Genomic DNA, 20,000 nt, shown 5'->3' with positions numbered 1-20,000 from the left:
ACTGACACCTTTCAGGAACTGGCCCCAGGGCTTTAAATAATCAAAAGCCACATTGCTCATAAACTGTTTTATATCAAATAGGTATGTCATTAATTAAAATTGGATATTGTTTATGGCAAGAAACACTAATTTATTTGATCCCGCAGTAATTTAAAGTCCTCCTACAGTACTTCATAACTTCCTATCGTTCTGTTTCATCACTTTAAGTTACTTCCCACCTTCGCGGGTGTCGTTCGGGGAAAAATTCATTCGCGCACTAGTTTCAATAAGATCCTAACAAACTACACAGTGTTAAACTATACATCAGAAGAAAGCTTAATAAATGTAGTTTAAGATAAAAATATAGTTTAAGCCAGTTTTTCTTTTAGTAAGCGTCAGGAGCCGGTAAGACGTGAAACCATCGAGGATTCTTCTGTTGAATTTATCAGGTATCGGATACCACAGGACGACTGCACAGTGTTATTCAACAGATGTGTGTCAGGCTTTTTCAATATTCTGATTGGTTGTCTCGATATCCGCATTTAAGGTTGGAGTAGCTAAGAGTATTCGAGATGTGTTGCGTAAATGGACCCCACAGTAAAAATATTTTGAATATCAGAATTTCCTGACGTTTAAGCTAAAAGGAAAACACATTTAAACTATATGTTCATCGCAAACTAAAAAGTATTAAGCTTTCTTCTGATGTATAGTTTGTTAGGATTTTATTGAAACTTAAGCACACGTTTTTAGGAATTTTTTTCTGAAGGACACTTGCGAAGGTTGGAAGTAACTTTAAGTAAAGAAGGAACTTTGTCTTTCAAAACAGAAAATCAACCATTTTCCTGGTATGAGTGAGATATGCCGGAAAGATCTATTGGCCAGAAATATGAACCGTCTTTGGAAGCAGTTTCCAAAGGATTATGCTGTGTTTCCAAAAACCTGGTGTCTGCCAGCAGAGTGAGTTTGTGAATTTAAGTGATAATAATTATGATAGAAACCTTCTAACGAGAGAACAGATTGTTTTGGTGTTGTATAAGAGCAAGCTAACACTCTGGGTCAAGGTTCAGGGGAGTTATAGTTTGCAATTTTACTTTGTTTTTAGAACAACTCAAATGCAAAATATTTTCCCAGGGTCCTATTTTTTTTGGACAGTTCAGTATTATCCTAAAATCTTCTTAAACGTTTTGGAAATTTAAAGCATATATTTGGCTCTGTTATGGTCTGGTTTATGATAAGTATTTATACTGCAATGGACCTACACCAGGCTACACCGGGCTACACCAGACCTCAAGGTCGGATTTTTGCCTCCCGTCTGCAGAGCTCTCCTGGAAATGGTGGTATAGATGTAAATGTCCTACGTGTATTTTTAAAAACCCTTTTGTGAGAGTTTCCTGTGCTGAAGCTGTATAAAGGGTGCTTACAGCTGTACATACACATGGATCCTGTACAGTAGCAACTTGTATTTGCCACACTGCGGGACTTAATGTTATTGGTAATAATATAAATCAATTTCCATGCCGTAGTTGAAGCAATTTGCCATATACAACCATACAAGTGTGGTGTTTGTGAGGCACTGGGTAATCATTGTGCTTGGAAGTGGTGGCTTAAACAGTGATCATAATAATCCCTTGATTTTCTTTTATTTCTTTTGTAGCTATGGAGAATTTCAGGCTTACTGCAGACAGAAAAAGAACAAAACATTTATTCTTAAACCAGATAGTGGTAGTCAAGGAAAGGGGATTTTTCTTACAAAAAGTCCCAAGGTAAAGAGGCAAATTCAAAGTAAAGTAGGTAAAGAAACATACCAAAATTTGATGAAGTAAAGAGAGAAGTGATTCCTGCACTGATCTAGACAATAATTAAGCAGTATTGTCTGTTATAGACACCTGAAAAATTCAGGTGGGTTCAATGGGATTCAAACCTATGACCTCTGTGATGCTAGTGCAATGCTAAGACTACCGACTGAGCAATGAAGTGACATGTACTCAGTCAATTTTGTTGGGCTCATGTGTTCCTGCGAAAGGACCCAATGAATTAAATATTATATTTAAAGTTCAAGTTGTAGAATAGGTTAGAATCTCATTGAGGCCGCCTGAATTTACAGGTGTCAATAAGAGACGTTATTCCTAATTAAATTCTTCAGATAAGTGGGAGAATCATTTCACCCTTTCATCAATAAACCGCACTTCCAATAACAATCTGCACTCATTCTGTCGATGAAGTGAGATTACTGGTAGTTCTGTGAAGAACTGTTGCTGGTGACAGTAATGGATATTTTATCAACTGAAAGGGAAGCCTTCCATAGTCTCTTGTCACAGAGGATGACAAGTTTCCGCTCAGTTTGTCAACGCATCAGTCAATAATGATGGTTTGCATCTGATGTCACGGCATCCATGTTGACCAGTGTTCAGAACAATGTAATTAAAAGTGGCCTTTGGAAATTTGACTCTAATAGTACTCAAAAACTTGTGGAGCCATTTTATATTGTTTTGTACACCAACATGGCCGTCTTATCACATGGATGCAAACCTAGAATAGAGACCTTAAGCAAGGATGATGACGATGGTTACGAGAACGTTGTGCAAAAACATTGTTTCCTGTTACTGTGATAATTTTGCGATCACTCCAAGGAGCTCAGTATGGAAAGTGTAAGTCCACATTCCAATAATAAAATTGGTGAGAACAGACTGTGTGGATGAAAGATATATATATGAAATACATCATATATATATGATGCGAGACAACATGGTTTCATTTTATTTCATACCCGCAGGGCAATATATGATGTATTTCATATATATATCTTTCACTCATAATTACTTGTCACGGGAGGTTGTGGGCTCAGAAGTGACCGGCTCCCAACGTCAGTGGCTTCATAGCTCAGTTGGTTAGAGCATTGCACCGGTATCGCGAGGTCGCGGGTTCAAATCCCGTTGAAGTCCTGAAAATTTTTCAGGCTTCTCAACACAATAGAAATTTGCACTCATCACTGCGAGACAACATGGTTTCATTTGATTAGACTGTGTGGATGTTTAGAGAGAAAATTGAAAAGTCATTGTCAGGTGCTTGTGCCCTCCACATGACCTCAAATTGAATCATGTCACACCATTGTCAAGACAAGAACATCAAAGAAATGATTCTATCAAAATGCAGGGCGTGCAGAGCTATTGTTTCAAATGCTAATTAAACCTATTGTTACTGTATGTGGCATTCTTGTAGCCGCCATCTTAATCCTTGCTTAATCTCCCTTATATGTCGCTGTTGCAGTCAATTTTTCATTTCAGTTAGTTTTTTTTTTTAACTACAATAGTAGGTTTTTTTTTTAAAACTACCGTAGGTAATTTTTTTTCAACATTTTTATCAGTTTGAGAACTACCAAACATTAGAGATTTATTTGATGATGACAAGGATGTTCACTTAATTATGATGATGAGGATGACAATGATGATTCACTTTGAAATGATGTTTTAATTTTATTTCCTTTTGATTTGGAACTGGCATAATTATGAGTTATTAGACAATTTTGTTTGTTTGTTTGATCTGCAGGATGTGAAGCCTGGAGAGCACATGGTTTGTCAACAGTATGTTTCCAAGCCATTTCTCATTGATGGGTTCAAGTTTGACTTGAGGGTGTATGTTTTGGTGACATCTTGTGATCCTCTTCGCATATTTGTTTATGATGATGGATTGGGAAGATTTGCGACTATGAAGTATGTGGATCCAAGCAACAGCAACTTGGTTAGTATTACTATTCCCATGCTAGTTCTTCCAGTAGCGAATATCACTTGGGTTTTAGTACATAGCACCTTAACCAGTGGTCACACAGAAGTCATTTGCTAAACATTGTCTCATAATTCAGTTGTGGGAAATTGAAACCACTGCTTACATGTATTTCAGTTACGTAGAGTGCCTCAGGTATTTATTGTTTGTTGTTATCATGTCGAGGACAGGAGTTTGCCCTTTCTTCTTTATGCAAATTAATACAAAGAAGAGTTCAAAGGTGGTGGTTGCTTGCTACCAGTAAGAACAAAGCTACTATGTTAATTTACTTCCACAAAGACTAGGTAATACATTGTAAGAGGAACTTAAGCGCACATGTGTTGAGTTGTGTGGACTCTTCATTGCCCACAGGTTTGGTTTGAGAGGTTGGTGGGTGACAGGAAAAGAGCTATAATTTACTTCCACAAAGACTAGGTAATACATTGTAAGAGGAACTTAACTCACATGTGTTGAGTTGTGTGGACTCTTCGTTGCCCACAGGTTTGGTTTGAGAGGTTGGTGGGTGACAGGAAAAGAGCTATACATTGTACTTTCCAATTCATCAGTAGTTTAATTGTGCCAGCATTGTCACTGCAAGATACCGCTTAGAGATCCAAGGTTCCATTTGAGAAAAGAGTAAGCTTGTGGAGACCTGAAAATAACATGCTAACTTGACACTTACTACATTGACAGGAGTAGGTCCATATCTTGGATAATTCCCGCAATGGCATGACAAGTTTGTTTAATGTGTGGTTTTGTGTTGAACGTCAAATGGAGTGTCATGATTGGCTCTTGTACCTTGGGCATCAAAGCACCATAAATTTGCAACTTACCATGTTAAATGTCATGTGTGCTTTGTCTGATCCTTTTGAGGTAACCATGGGTAATTTAATCCTTCACCTGAGAGTGAGACTTATAGATTTTACTCTGGCTAATACTGGACGATTTTACTCATTGATTGGGGGCTCTTTCGGTGTAAATGCATGGTTTAACACAGGAAATTTACAGTACCTTGGGAAATGTCGGTCACACTCACTAAATGAAGTTTCCTCTGGTATTAAAGTGCTCTGTGTTAGTGGCCGCACCTATTAATAGGAAATTAATAGCGTATTATAAGCAAGTTTAATTGTTTGGCTTAATAAATTTGCAGGATGACATCTGCATGCATCTAACAAACTATGCTGTTAACAAACACAGTAAGGATTTCATAAGAGATGAGGAGACTGGAAGCAAAAGGTATTTATTTGATAATAATAAAAATAATAATAATGATAAAGTTGATATTGGTTGTCTCCTTATCTGTCTATAATCCATGTATAGATCAACATGTTCATTGGTATCTATTTATCTATATAAGGTTATTTTTAATAAGGTAAAGATTTTCTCTTCAGTGCACCTTTTTAAAAATGGGGCAAACAAGAAATAAAGAAGAACTTAAATGACATGGAAATAAACCATGTTTTCCTCACTAGTCCTTTTTAATTGGAAACATGTGTACCAGTGTGTGTTGGGGTGCTCACTTTAAACAGGAGCTCAGATGTCTGGTTCATTATATCATGTTACAGTTTGTTTGCATGGCGTAAAATTTGTATACATGTAGTACTCAATTATTGCACTATTAATTAATTAATACAGTTTTTAACCTGTCCAAACCCTACTTGTAAGTGGTGAAGGTAATCAAGTAAAGCTATGAGTATATGATTCATCTCATACATGGTGAAGGTAATGTAATATTATAGGATGAAGCATGTCTTCACAAGTTAAAAAGTTAGGGATAAATTGCTGGGGCCAAAAGGGTTGAAATTGCCTTCGTAGCAGGCAGTTTGGTGAATTTTAGAAGATAATTTCTTTACAATGGGGTTGACTTTCGAGTGATCGTTTGAATTCAAATGGCCGCACAAAAAGCAATCCAAGGGGGAGGAGGGGGGGAAGAACATCAGCGAGGAAATGCCAATCCCCCACAACATTTTCGAAACCTCGCATTTCCAATGTGTGGTTCCAGAAAATATCCATAGTCCCTCCACAGAGGGTCACAGAAATTACTGTATGAGGGATGGTGGGGTGTAAAAGAGACCATTTTCTGAAGTGGAGGGGGGGGGGGGGGGGGGTTCGCAAACATTCCTGTTTCTTGAGGGTTTTAAAATGTAAGTTTGATCAAATAAAACAAATTTAAAACCTACCCACTTTCTCAACCGATTCGGGTAACCAAAAACAAAATTTATGTAGCTCCCTGTCCATTGGTGATAATGTTAGTAATATATTGTTTGTCCAATAGTTTCCAGGATATTTAATATGGCTTTGTACCAACCTGTCGCAAAGATGTTTTTCACCAGCGAAAACCACTAGTCGTCACCAGTTCCCCAACTGAATCTACGTCCAACTTGGTTCAACTGTTAAATTTCATTCTTTATTCTTTACGCGTAGATGACCATTAAACTGTGTAAGCAACATCCTTCATGCGATGATAACAAATTTCTTCATCTGTGATGAAGTCTGCTAATATTGAAGTCTAGTCGCACAAAGATGCTTCCAAAACTTTTAACCTGCAGAGGGCAAAAATGTCATGTCATGTTTGATAAGTAGACTAAGTTTTTTTAGCATTATGCTACACATAATTTCTCTTCCTAATCCTACAGTTTGTTGAGTTAGCCATCATGCTGAACTATTTACATTTGTTTATTCCCAAAATGTAGTGTTCACTGATACCAAAGAAAGCAATCCCAAATTACATGTACATGTATGCTATATAATATCAATTATAATTATTATTCAACACATTGTGACAATGTCCAAAGGTCATAGCACGCTCAATATTCCTGATGCGTACTCAACAGATATGCTGCAATATGGGCAATTCCACCGTCGCGGACGTTACTGGTACATTCAGACTCAATTTTGAAACTTTAATTTCGCGCATACAAAGGATAAAAAGGAGTTGTCCAGTTTTCCATTTATGAACATGTTTGTACCTACTGACATGTAAAGTGGACTGTACAATTTTCCCAATTGACCGTTTGCTATTAGAGATGTAGAGCAAAAACCACTGATTCGGACGTTACATAAAAAAACAACCACAAAATTGAGCGCATCAGTTTTTGTTCAAAATTCCTGTGAAGTATCAGGGGATTTTGTATGAACTTTTCCACATATATGCAGTTTAGTGGTTGTGTGACCCAAAAGGCTGATTTCAAGTAACTGACATTCACAATTTTGCAAGAGTACTTGAAATTTAACATTCTTGGAGGTTACAACCAACATTACGGATGTTACGCTGTGTGGATCTTTGCCAAGTATAGAAGACAAATGGGCTTTTCTGTATGGTTGTCAGTCATGTAAGGCAAGATAAGCAAATCTTTCATGTTATTATAAATGAAACTGATTGGCACTTCATGTAAAACCCCTGAAATATCACAGCACAATTTAGGGGACACAACATGCCTGGAAACTTATGTCACAATAATAACTTCTTTTGCCAGAAAATAGTAAAAAATGGCAGTTTTGTTAAATTCAAGGTTTCTTTACAGAGTTGGCACAATTACTTATAATTTATTGGCCAAGATAAGGGAAAACAAAAAGGTCCACTTTTCAAACATTTTTTCTACTTCTGTTGTAGTTCCTCACTTTATCAATGGACCATTTGAAAGTCCAGAGTTACTAGCTGTAAAAAACACTCTTGAAAGTAATAGGAAACCTAAAAAGGTTTAATAAGTGTTAAAAATGTCTATGTTCATCAGAATGGCAGAACCTCTTCTATTGTTGAAATTTTAGAAGAGTTTACAACCCACTTGAAAGCGGCTGTCTTTGTTAAAATGTTTGTTACGTGAAACTAGAGCAAATCTAGAAGGACATTATGGTCTTGTGGTGTAATGGTTTTTCAAGTTTAAGAACCATTTCAAAATGTTTTTACTCAACTTTAGGAAGTGTAACGTCAGCGACATAATGTCCAGAACAATGTTTTGCTGCCGTTATTTCAAAAATGTTGTTGTTTACCAGAGATTTCTCTTTACCAAAGTGTTTCTATTGGATATCTAGCTGTGTGACAAAAATGGTTTTAAAATCTTTCATGTAGTTATTTTAGAAAAGAAAAAAGATTGTTAAAACGTTGCGGATGTTACGTAACGTCCGCCACAAAACTTGTTTTTGTTACCGGTATATCTACTTTTTAAAAAAGTTCAGGGAGAAGTTTATATCACCTATGTATTAACTCCAGTGGGGACTTTTGAAGTCCCTTATATTTTCCATGTTTGATACAGGAATTAAGTGAAAAAATTTTACTACTTGCCTCTTGTTCGCTGTAAGAAAATAAAGAATTACTTTGGGGACCCCCCTGAATACATGGTTGTTACAAGGGAGTAGAAATTTATTTTTCTGAGTACTTTAACTTGTCCACAATGTAGAACAGGGTATAATTTCATGTGCAACCTCTTTTCAAAAATCTGGATTTTGACACCACTCATGTGGAATTGCCCATATACCGGTACGTGCTTTGTGTGTCACGGAGAAAAAAGGGAGTTTTTCCAGCTTGTTGTTCCAATAAACGTAGAAAATTGTGCTTTGTCATTAATGTGTTGAATAATAAAACAGTAATTATCCTGCTCAATCTTGCGGAATATCGCCTGATTTTAGCCAACTTGGCCTTAGTATGGCCTCGTCGGCTAAGTATCAGGTGATATAACACACGCTTTCACAGGATAATTGTTACTTATTCATCTTTTTTAGACGAATCACAACAATGAATAAGTGGTTTAAAGACAACGGCTATGATGTTAAAGAAATCTGGAATTCAATAGAGGTAATTTATTAGCAAATCTCTAAACTAGTTATTAATACCAACCACATCCTAGCTCTTCAAACATTTTTTTGCTAGCTTGTCCACCCATGTGAGCACTGTTGAGAAATTTTGAATTTTTGTTCAGAATCATCCCCAGTTTTCTGATTCTGTTCTTGTAACCCCAAATTCAGGACTTCAGCGGTGTTTGAACACACAAATGACCAGCTCCCAACATCAGTGGCTTCATTATAAGCTCAGTTGGTTAAATCGTTGCACTGGAATCGCGAAGTCACGAGTTTAAACCCAGTTAAAGTCCTGACTTCGTTGGTAACAAAGAGTGTTGTTCTAAATGCATATTCTTTCATTTAGTGATTTCAGTACCCAAAATTCCTTCTACAGTGCATGTGTTTTTTACGATTTAAATTCTTTGCTACTTTTTTAACTTTTTGGATAAGTGGATGTAATTTGTTTCCTTTCCTAGGATGCTATCATCAAAACCCTGATTACTGCTCATCCCATCCTGAAACACAACTACAGAACCTGTTTTCCCAATCATAACAAAGGAAGTGCCTGTTTTGAAATCCTAGGCTTTGATATTCTCCTGGATAAGAAGTTGAAAGCATGGGTTTTGGAGGTATAATTTTGGAAATAATAATAATTTATGTAGTTTATGTATTGAATTGTTTTCAATTAAGTGCCATAACACATGCAGACAAGCAATTGTGGGATCAAGTGACTTCAAAGTACACGTAAATAGAAATTTACTGACTCCAAGTGCAGGAAAACATTAATTTTAGCAAGTCACACTTGGTTCTGAATTTGTTTTTGATTTTTGATTGTTTATATACTAATGTCTGTTTCTTTTTTGATCAGTTATGTGATGCTAAATCCTCCAATTTCATATTACCACTATTATCAGAGCAATGAAGCTATACTACTCGTAAATAATATATGCCTCTTCTGACCAACTCTACATGTACATGTGTACGTCCCCTTTTCTCTAACAAATATTAGAAAATTCTGTGCAACGGTTATTGGTCGGTACTTTTGGAACGATCTAACTCTTTTTATCCATTCTGATCCTTCAATAAAGGTTTTCAAGAATGCTCTTTTCAAACAGTACCTTGCACGATATTAAATTGAAATATCTGGATTGTTCTTGATACACATACTTAAAGATACATTGTATTAATTTTATAAATGTAGTCCTCTTTTCCTTTTCATAGTCCTTAGGTTATGCATGCAAGTGTTATTTAGATACCTATTTCCTTAATGTTGTATACTTGATGTATCTTTGTTTCCTATTTATATTTTTTTGTTTTTGTTTACTCCATTGTTTTCACGTTTCAAAAGTTTGATGATTTTTTTAATCATTAGGGCATGGTGTTAGTTCTGCTATTTTTTGCCCTTTCCTCTCTCCTTTTTATCAATTCTTTGTATAACCTACATTGACATAATGAAAATAAACATCCTATTCTTGATTGGCTGTAAGTTTGGCATGCTTTTTAGACCTTTTTAGCTGACGCAAGGATTCAGTAGCTTAATTTTGTTGTCTGAGTGCTGTTCCGTTTCTGGAAATTTCCAGTTCAAAGATCACTGAGTGACAATTTAGATTGTCAGTTGAAGTAATTTAATTGTTTTACAGTTTTGGCTTGCGCATGTTTTTGTTGTTACAAATGTACTTTATATCACATACCACTGTATTTGAGGATACACGAAGCTGTATGTTTATCACTTTCTTAGATCTTAGTGGTGGAGGGGCTCTTTTAGAATATCTGAATTTACAAAATAGGAAAAAATGATAGACACTACTCACTTAAGAAAAGATTGCTCAACTCATCCATTGAAATACCATCCTAAACAGCTGAAGTTGTTTTCCATGATCAATTCCTTGATGGTCTTCTTGGTCAAAAGATGAGGACAGTAACAAAAACCACACATACATGTAATTCAGTGGTTTATAGACAATGCATGGTTGCCTTTCTGTGTGTGGTTATACAATGTAGTATTCCAAATGGCCCCTTTGAAAACAGTGTATTGTCTTATTGTGTCAAGAGAAAACTGTCGACCTTGTGTGTTTTTTGGAAACCCAGTCTTTATTTATACTAATTTATTTGTTAATTGATATCACAATTTTCTTAAGACAGGTGATAATAACAATAGGAAAAGGGGGAAAAGAAGGGGTTTGCCAAGTTGCAGGAATTTTGACTAGTGTCTTGTCAGTTGGACGTCGTTGTCTTAAATATTTGCATTGATTGTTAGGTCAACCACTCTCCAAGTTTTACAACTGACTCTCGTCTTGACAAGGAAATCAAGGATGGCCTAATGCTTGATGCTCTTAATCTCTTAAACTTTGGTGCTTGCGATCGCCGCAAGATTCTTGAAGAAGACAAAAAGAGAGTACGGGATAGACTTTTACAAAAACAAAGACCTAGGGAAAGCAGGTAATATTTTTCGAGATGTCCATGTCAGTAGTATTGTACTACTTCAATTTTTTTTCGAGAGAGTGTTGTCACTAAGACGTAGTTTGATGCTACTCTGATTTGAAGAATTGTGCATGTAACTTACCAAGTTACAATTTAACATCCAACGTTTCAACGCTCTTACAAGTGTGTCTATCAGGGGTGATCTTCGGTGGAAGCAATAGTCCTTTCATATATTCCTTGTAAAAAGGTTTCTCTCACTTTTGATAGGTTTAATATCAAAAGATTAACCCGTAACAGATACACTTGGAAGGGAGGGGAGGGAGGTTCATTTTTAATTCCTGAACAGAACCCAATAATTCTGCGCTTCAGGGAAGCTTCAGTGAATGTATGATTTGCGTCAACACTTTGGTGGCATTGCCGTATAGACCTTATTCATAAATGGCGGTCAATATATAATTCTTTTGTCGAAGTGCAAATTAGCCTACCAAGCCTCGATACCATACAGTGAATTGAAAAGAATTCTTGCTCTAAAATGAGGCTTGGTAGGCTAATGTGCATGTGGACAAAAGAATTATAAATGTGACCGCCATTTATGAATAAGGTCTATTTCCACAAAAGTGCTGAGTTACTTTTTAACTTAAAAATGTTGTTACAAATGAGATTAATCACATTTTCTTGGTTAGTTTACTTCAACACCGTTCCATTACTTTATGTTCAACATTCTGTTATCAGAAAGAGTCTTCAATGCTTTTCACTCGTATTAGACGTACAGTGTAATTAATGAGGTGCAATATGGCTTTCTGCACTCCCGCACCTCCCACAGACGCTTGATTCCATTTAAGTACATTTGTTATATAGCTGAATTCCCCCCCCCCCAACAGCGCGCGCTCTCATTGGGTACTTCGAGGTCACATGACATCTAACAATAAAACTGTTTCCCGCCAAAAGTATCTGAGCGGGCAACAGTGCAAAATCTATGACGTCAGAGGGTAACAGTGCACTGTTACCCGCGAATGTTGACCGACGACTGCCATTAGTGTTGCCATTGCACGTTTTTCTTTTCGTGCTGTATAACAAATCACTTAATAACTGCTCCCTCGGGACACAGTTAATTTTGTTTCCCTCGAATTTCAACGTTTCCCTCGCCTGCGCCTCGGGAAAATATTGAGATTCTCTGGAAACAAAATTAACTGTTTCCCTCGAGACCAGTCATTAAGTGTGTAGTAGTTTCTGCGCATTGCTATGAACACTGTGTATGAATCAGTGAGTAATCTGTGGTTGTCACTTTATGTTCAAGGAGGGAAGATGGCGACAATCAGCTTCATTATACTGAATGGCTGAAAAAGTATGAAGACTCTCATCTGGGGAAATACAGGTGATGACTTGATGCAATTGTTGATGGGCATTTGTCAAAATGTATTATTTTCTTAGCATTTTTGTGGGGTTTATGTCACGGTTGCTCTTAGTTTGCTGTTTAGAGATGTCCGGGATAGCAATATTTAGCCATTATTCATGTGAACTAACTAGCCGCTAGCATTTTCTGGGTGATGTATTTGTTTATTCCAGCTTTCAGGTATTCTCAGGTGTCAAAAACATTGTTAACAGTTAATTTCCTTACCGTAGACTGCCGGGATTTAAAGTATATTCATATCTAATTCTCATTGTAGGCGTATCTATCCAGAAGGAAATGAAGAAAAGTACGCTGTTTTCTTTGAGAACAGCTGTTCCTTGTTCCAAGAGACTGCAGCTTCTAAGGCACGGATTGAATGCGCAAGGTTAATGAAGATGTTTTTGATTTTACGAGTTTGATATTAAAGTTGTTTGTCAGCAGCGTCGGGAGCCGAAGTCGAAGTCGTAAGAGTGAGTCCTTTCAAGGGGGGGGGGGGGGGGGGGGGAAGGACGATAAACAGTATAGTCCGGGTGCAGAGATGGGGCAGTGTTGAGAGCACTTGCTTCCCACCATTGTGGCCTGGGTTCCATTCCCAGAATCAGCATCATATGTGGGTTGAGTTTGTTAGTTCTCTACTCTGCTCTGAGAGGTTTTTCTCCAGGCACTGGTTTTCCCCTCTCCTCAAAAACCAACATTTGATTTGATTTGCGTCAGTATCACTGATTTCAGTTTGCAGTGTCTCCGATTAGTGCTCCAGCGCTAGAAGGCTAGACACGTGAATAAAGTTTTTCTCTCTCTCTCTCCGTACCACAACTCTTATCCCCGTGTAGTGTCCAAGAGCACACGTACTGTTCATAAAGAGTAGGTCACCAAGTTTGCGTTGTGGTCTAAGATAACCGTTAGCGACCCTACGTGAAAACCCAAGTATCAGCAGTTTTGATTCTCATTTACCTTCCTACACGGCCTCCGCTCTGATTTCCAGGAAGACTAATAAGCATCAAACGTTTTGTCCGGGAAAAGACACCTTGTGTCTCACCCAGCGATTACATTCGACAGCACTTGTTATTCTCGGCAAGCCACGTGTGGTTAGTTTTTTTGGTGTAAGTCAGGCGCATAGCGTGGTCATTTTTTCAAGTACGCACAAGTACATATGATCTAGAAACCTAAGTAAACTAAGCGAAAAATACTGCGTTCTTTATTTCTTGTTCGAAAAAGTTGTGTGAATACAAGCAAAGAACAAAGCGTCTTGCCCTTATTTTGAGCAACCTTGGCGCAAAGAAAACATTGTTTTGGTTGCGCTAGCTTGACTGGAATTGCCAACAACGTTCTCAGAACGCCGCTCCTTTGTCAAGAACGTTCTTGGAACGTCCCTCCTTTGCAACTTCGCCTTTTTGTTGCACGCTGACCAAACAACACTGCATTGCTTAGTGTAAAAAAAAGTACCATGCAAAACTAGTTAAGAACATGGTATAGCTTTTGTTTTAGTTTTTAGAATTTAATCAAAGTGGTGTTTTCATAAGGAAATCTTGGTTGCGTACAAGTAAAAGTTAAAAATAGAAACAATTGCTTAAAATTTCAAAATTTTCTGGTAACTTCAAGTACGCACGTGCATATTTGCGTATAGGACGCTACGCGCCTGTTTAAAGTATATCCCTGTTGTGAGGAGCCTTGGACGTAATGTTATCATGACTGATGTTAACGTGATGATCACGTGATGATCTCCTCCAAGTAAGGAATTCTTAATAGCTATAATTGATAGCTTTTAGACAGCGATTTTCAAACATTTGCTTTTCTTCGCAGTAAAATTTGTATTCATTTTGGTGGGAATATATTTTTTACTGTTTCTGGTGCATTTTCCTCGTTTTAGAGTTCAACGTGAACAGATCATAGCTAAGCAACAAGAGGAGGAAACTGCAAGGCTCAAAAACTGTGGCAGAGTACCAAAGGGATCCAAGGATGGTCTCAGACCAGAGAGCCCTCATAGCCGCAGGTCCAGGAGACCGCCTGTTAGAAAGACGATTCAAGCTGGTAAAAACAAATTTGAGGTATGCTGTGCTTCGGTGCAATTGTCAGTACTGAAATAAGCTTGTTCGTGACTTAAAGACTTTTTGCGGACTCCCTTTTACTTTAAAGGTTTCTCAAACATCGCGTGCTTGGACCTCCGTATTTATATGATTTTCTGTGGAGGACGGATATGGTCGGTGTCAAATGGAAAATCGTCACCATCATCATGAGATGTTAAACAGAAAAGGTTGCTTCAAATATATCAGCAACCTTTTTAAGTGAGATGCGAAGCTGTAAGAGGTTGCACTTACATGAATACACCTCATTCCAAAATGGCCGTCATTTTAGTATTCCCATTAGCCCTTGGTGCCTCGTTCTTAAGCTGTAAATTTATACGATTATTTAACCTTGACCGATGCAACAAGGGCTAATTTGCAAGGAAACAAAAGAATACGAAAATCATAGCCATTTTGGAATAAAGTGTATACCACAGTTTAGTTTCTTTTAAAAACAGCAAAAAATAACCGCGAACTTGGCGCATGGGCTAGTGACACCTTGTCCGTAAGAGAGATGGCTGAGACCTTTTTTAGGTGCCTGAGACAAATTAGTCAGTATAAGTAAAGAACCTCTATTTATACCTGATTACATTTAATATGTCGATTTAAAGAAACAACAAATAAAGAAAATCAATCAAAACAGCATTAGTTTGCATCTGTGCCTCTTTGCACATTTTTTGTTTCGATACATTTCTTTGTCGTTCTCTACTAAACATCAGAGTGAACAGTTCAAAATCAGCGGTTTTGGAGACCGTCAACGCTAACCAGCAGACAGGGCGTTCTTTCATGTCATGGCGTTTTACTTCCCACATACACCGTTAAAGCGAAAATCAGTGCATAATTAGCAACTATTCACCGAAGTGGAGGTGGCTAGTGGTGGATATTTACCGAGCCGGGAAGTGGCGGGGTAAATATCCACCACCAGCCACCGACACTGAGGTGAATAGTTGTTTTAGTATATACTAAAACAGTGAGATAGTGTAGCACAAAAAGATGATTTAAACTCATTTATTCCTGCAAAGATTACAACATTTTCGGGCGCAAATTACGCGCGAATTGCTCGGTGGTGAATAGCAAAGGATATCCGGAGTTTGAGTAGCCAATCAGTGTGTGCGTTCAACGACGCTATCCACTGTTTTTATTTTAGTATATCCCAAGAAAAGATATCAAATGGTCTGAACTCACTAACCACTCGGCCAGTCTTCTGTTTTTCGCTGATTCAAAGGGCCAAGTTTATAGTTTGTACAGTGTAGCTCTTCCCATCTTAACATGTAATTGTGAAGGGCTGCATAAAATTACAAGAAGCGCATGCGCCATTTGGTATATTTCTTATTTGAAACTAGTACTTTTCCTGCCATAGTCTCTTGCCCTGTGTTCACATGCGAATTTTGCTCTCTTGCGAGAAGAGGGGAACTTCACGTTAGCACACAGGTTATGTAAAATATTAAAAACTCCAAGATGAAGAGGACTATTGAATTACTTCTTTTAGGGCAAAAGAGCTGGCCAGGAACAATGTGACACAACAAAGCCAATACCAATCTCTGAAGAAGAGGAACTTGAGCGAATAACCGGTCTCCTTCAGCGGGACAATCTCATACGGGGACTGGGTGTTGTTGAGTTTGTGTACAAATTGCTACACTGTACGCCTGGAACTGGGGGACCACAGAAAAACTGTTCCTTACACCACTCGGTGAGTCCTTAAATCCAGCCCATACACCGTATACCGTCTGGTGCTATGAGCCAAGGAACTGGTATTCATGCATGAACACCGTCGCCGAGCGCGCAGGCTACATGGATGTGTATCTATCAAACAGATATACCCAGAAATTCAAGTTATTAGATGCAGGTGGATTTCAATAAACGTCACGAAGTGTCCCCTTGCTCTTTTCCCCAGCTTGACATCACTCGCCTCTTGGAATACTTAACAATTAGACCCGTAGCCTGCAAGGGCGCTGAATGGGTTATTGACCCGTGGCCCTTGAGGGCGAAGAGTCTAATTGTTTTAGTATCACCCAACTAGTGGACTAATGCAAATCCTGCATTTTGATTGGCTACACTATTAGAAGACTATAATTAATAGTCCTCGAGTAGCGAACAGCGTGACACTTTTTTTCGTTTTATTTCCGAAATAAATATTTCTTTAACTTGCATTTGCTAACTTTATTATAGCCTGTCTGTACGACTAGTTGGATGATACTAAAACAATTAGACCCTTCGCCCTCAAGGGCCACGGGCCAATAGTCCATTCGGCGCCCCTGCGGGCTACGGGTCAAATTGTTAATGAACGTCACAAAGTGTCCCCCAAATGCTGCTCCTTGAGTAAAGATAACCTGCTGCATTTACCCTGACTTGAAAAAAAAAACGTTAAACTTTACTGTAACCTTCTTGTTAGAACAGGTTAGAAATGCTCAGACAAGGAGCCCATTAGTAGGAGCTTGCCTCTCCCATACAAGCCCTATGAGTCAACCTTTGCGCATATTTTTAGATTGTCACGAGTTCTTCGGTTCTGCACGCACTGTTTAGAATGGCCAATCAGAATAAAGTTATTGTCAAACGAATACAAAAATAGCACAAACAATGTATGCAAATTGTGCAAATTGATGTAAATGCGGGATCCCGCTGAAGGGTTAGTTTTAAGAATAGAAAGATATGCACAGAGCTTGAATCAAGAATATAGTGCATAAGGATGCTCCTATTCATGGGTTCCTCCTTAGACTTAATAATAAGCTACACCCATCACCTGCTTAGACTTCATAATCGCGCATGGTGGCGGCGATTTAATAATAATAATAAAAGTCCTGAAATGATAAACTAATTGCGTGCCCACAAACAAAGCGACAGAAGTTGTGCGAGCGTGCGTTTCAAACCAGTCTCATGGTTCACCTTTCCTCAGGCTCCAAACTTTATATGGGGCCTTCTAGTAATGGCCTTAAAAGATCAACCATTTTGCTGTGATTAAAGTGATGGGTGTAGCTTGCTATTCCTCAGCCTTGAATGATTTTGCCTCGATCAAAACGAGAGCTTTGTGGAATGTTCTTATGGTATATTTGTTGTGCAACTAAGTTCGTTCTCAGTCATCGTGGAATAGACAAATATAGTTCACTCCATGAAAAGAGTGCTTTAGCTTGCAAATTTAGGAAGTACTGTGCCTCTTAAATATGTTTCAAGTGACCTTATACTCCTGCAATTAAGTACTCTTCTTTGGTCTACTTTGACTTAATGAACGTTTTAGTGATTACAGACAGTAAATAACAGTATTTCGTTATCTGTTACTCAGCATGACCAGAACAATGCTAAAGATTCTGCATTGAGAAACGGCCCTGTGGTTGGCCGGGAACTTGGAAGTAGTTTGGTAAATCCTTCCATATATGGCTCGATGGGAATACTGTCAGGAACCACTGGCAACAACACAGGCGCTGCTCATTTGTCTCGGTTCCAGACCTATCAACCTACAGCTCTGTCAGCGGTAATTAACATGAACTCGCATCAAGCGGCCCCAGCGATGACACGAAACGATCGTCGAGCCTTAGCGTCAGTGGGGATAATACCCACGGCTCCTACGGGCCCACCTAAACACCGCTATGGCTCAAGGAAAGTTGCGGCAAACACAAGAAACATAAGCAACGCAGAATATGACTGGAGAACGGGGTCATACATGGGAATCGATACCGGTAATTTAGCCAATGGAGTGATTGATCCTAGAATGGACAATCAATCTAATGTGATCCTTAGGCGTCGGACGTTCAGCGCTTCAGGGTTGAGAACAAGTGCCGATCCAGTCCAAGGAAATGGTGCCCGTGGATCGCGCATGGTGGCGGCGAATCTCGTGGGAGGATCTCAGACTAATCTCTCGAGTCCTGGTGGAATGACACCAAGTGCGCAAGCTCAGCAGTACCTGTGTTCAATGTACACGTTCCCAAACGTTCTCAAGGTGGCTCCACAGCCTCAAAATGGAATGAACTTATCTGTTATATCGGGCCCAGCGCCCGTGAGTTACAGACCGAATCCAACCGATTCTAAGACAGAACCACAGCAGACCAACTCCACTCACAGGATCGGTGCTTCACCGTCAGGCCTATTGAGGTAAGACTAAGCTAAGTCAAGCCTCCACATGTTCGTGAGCTTAGGTAAAGAGATAAAAGTAGGAATATGGGCCCTAAGTGGACGCTGTGGCTTGCGCTAGCGCAGTGGTGAGAGCGATGACCCCAGCGCGAGATGACTTGACAGTTGGACACTTTTGATAAAGTTCATTATCATTATCCTCAGAGATGCAAGCATGAGCATAAGTTACAAGTTACTACAAAAAGTCCGTGGAGACTTCATCGTGAGTATCTTTCGTTAGGGCAAAAGATACTAATTAGCAAACAAATTTATGCATCTTCCTGTGATGTTTGTGTTTAATGAGAATCAGGCTTTAGGAGACTCGAACCAGTTTCAACAAGCTGTACCATTTGGAAGGACTGAATCTACCCAACTGCGTCATGTAACGGCAAAGTTATGGTACCATACGAGACACCAATAATTGCTTAACAACACACACTCAATGATGTGATGTGTTGGACACCATGGCAACAAAGGAGCTACCTAAAAATCCCCTATTATTTGTCTTTAAACGCTTTTAAAGAGCGAAATCGGTTACCTCGATTTTTGTTTACATGTTCAGATCAAAGTCTCCGCCAAGTTACAAGCCACCTTAACAACTGGAAAATTGTAAGGTGGCTCTGAATCAGTTCAAGAATTTTTCTTAATTTTTGGAGAGTTTTATCTAATCCTGCAAATTGCCTTTCCAGAAATAAAAATTTGGGGTCACCGAGATCCTTTTTAGGAAAAAAACGTTAAGAGACAAATGTAGGCGTCTTTAGATGGCTCTTTTGTTGTCATGGTGACCTATTACGTCACATCAACGTGTGTATCTTGTTAAAAAAATTATCGCCTTTTCATTTGGTACCTTAACATTGCCGTTTTGTTTAACAGTGTTGTGGAGTTCATCCTGCTAATAAGACATCACCTCCAAATTGTTGAAACTGGTATGAGCCACCTTAACCGGCATACTCTTTGCATAAAAAGGAAACTTCTCTTTTCGCAGATCAACGAAGGCTCAAAGAGCCCGCGGAGCTACAAACACCTTGCGTTTGAAAGTAAGTACAAATGGTTTTGAAGCCTAAATAATTTAAATATTTGCAGTGTTCTTACCAGGATTTTGTGTTAGGGAGTCCCAGGGCCCCCTTTCTTGAAAAATAGGGGCCCTGCAGGAGCTTAAGTTGGACAAAGTTACTGTCGCTTCATGACAAGGGTGGAAAAAATCCTTCGTGATTTTTCTGTCCATTTCATCAAGGCACATTCAAATTGGAGCTCTTGCAATGGTGGGCCTTGGACAATATTGTAAATGCATTTGATTTGTTTGCCTCGAGACAGATCTTACAGGTCATGATCTTTTTGTTGGCATCATAGGCAAGCCATGTGTATTTCGACTGCCATTCACTCTGAAAAACACGGTCTTGCTTCGGTAAAAAAGCTTTTTGATCTTTGCTCGCTACGTTGTCTTTTTCATCGTCCTCTTTACCATCGTTTTGATGATCTTCTACACTTTCTTAAATCCTTGATACTTAAGGGCG

General features: G+C 38.6%; 1 protein-coding gene across 1 annotated transcript in view; it reads left to right on the top strand.

Moving 5' to 3' along the window:
• LOC137992590 (tubulin polyglutamylase ttll6-like) overlaps positions 1-20,000 on the top strand; it is a 23,612-nt gene that overhangs the window by 2,037 nt on the left and 1,575 nt on the right. The window contains exons 4-16 of the mRNA XM_068838003.1: positions 806-936; positions 1,634-1,742; positions 3,526-3,717; positions 4,889-4,974; positions 8,458-8,530; positions 8,991-9,143; positions 10,772-10,953; positions 12,233-12,310; positions 12,603-12,710; positions 14,193-14,370; positions 15,875-16,075; positions 17,663-18,468; positions 19,472-19,523. Of these exons, the coding sequence (XP_068694104.1) occupies positions 806-936; positions 1,634-1,742; positions 3,526-3,717; positions 4,889-4,974; positions 8,458-8,530; positions 8,991-9,143; positions 10,772-10,953; positions 12,233-12,310; positions 12,603-12,710; positions 14,193-14,370; positions 15,875-16,075; positions 17,663-18,468; positions 19,472-19,523 (2,349 nt within the window). The remainder of the gene's footprint in view (positions 1-805; positions 937-1,633; positions 1,743-3,525; positions 3,718-4,888; positions 4,975-8,457; positions 8,531-8,990; positions 9,144-10,771; positions 10,954-12,232; positions 12,311-12,602; positions 12,711-14,192; positions 14,371-15,874; positions 16,076-17,662; positions 18,469-19,471; positions 19,524-20,000) is intronic.

The sequence above is a fragment of the Montipora foliosa genome, chromosome 2, assembly GCF_036669935.1.
Source record: "Montipora foliosa isolate CH-2021 chromosome 2, ASM3666993v2, whole genome shotgun sequence".
Classification (NCBI taxonomy): domain Eukaryota; kingdom Metazoa; phylum Cnidaria; class Anthozoa; order Scleractinia; family Acroporidae; genus Montipora; species Montipora foliosa.
The sequence above is the reverse complement of the archived record's forward strand: the minus strand, read 5'-3'. Positions and strand labels throughout refer to the sequence as shown.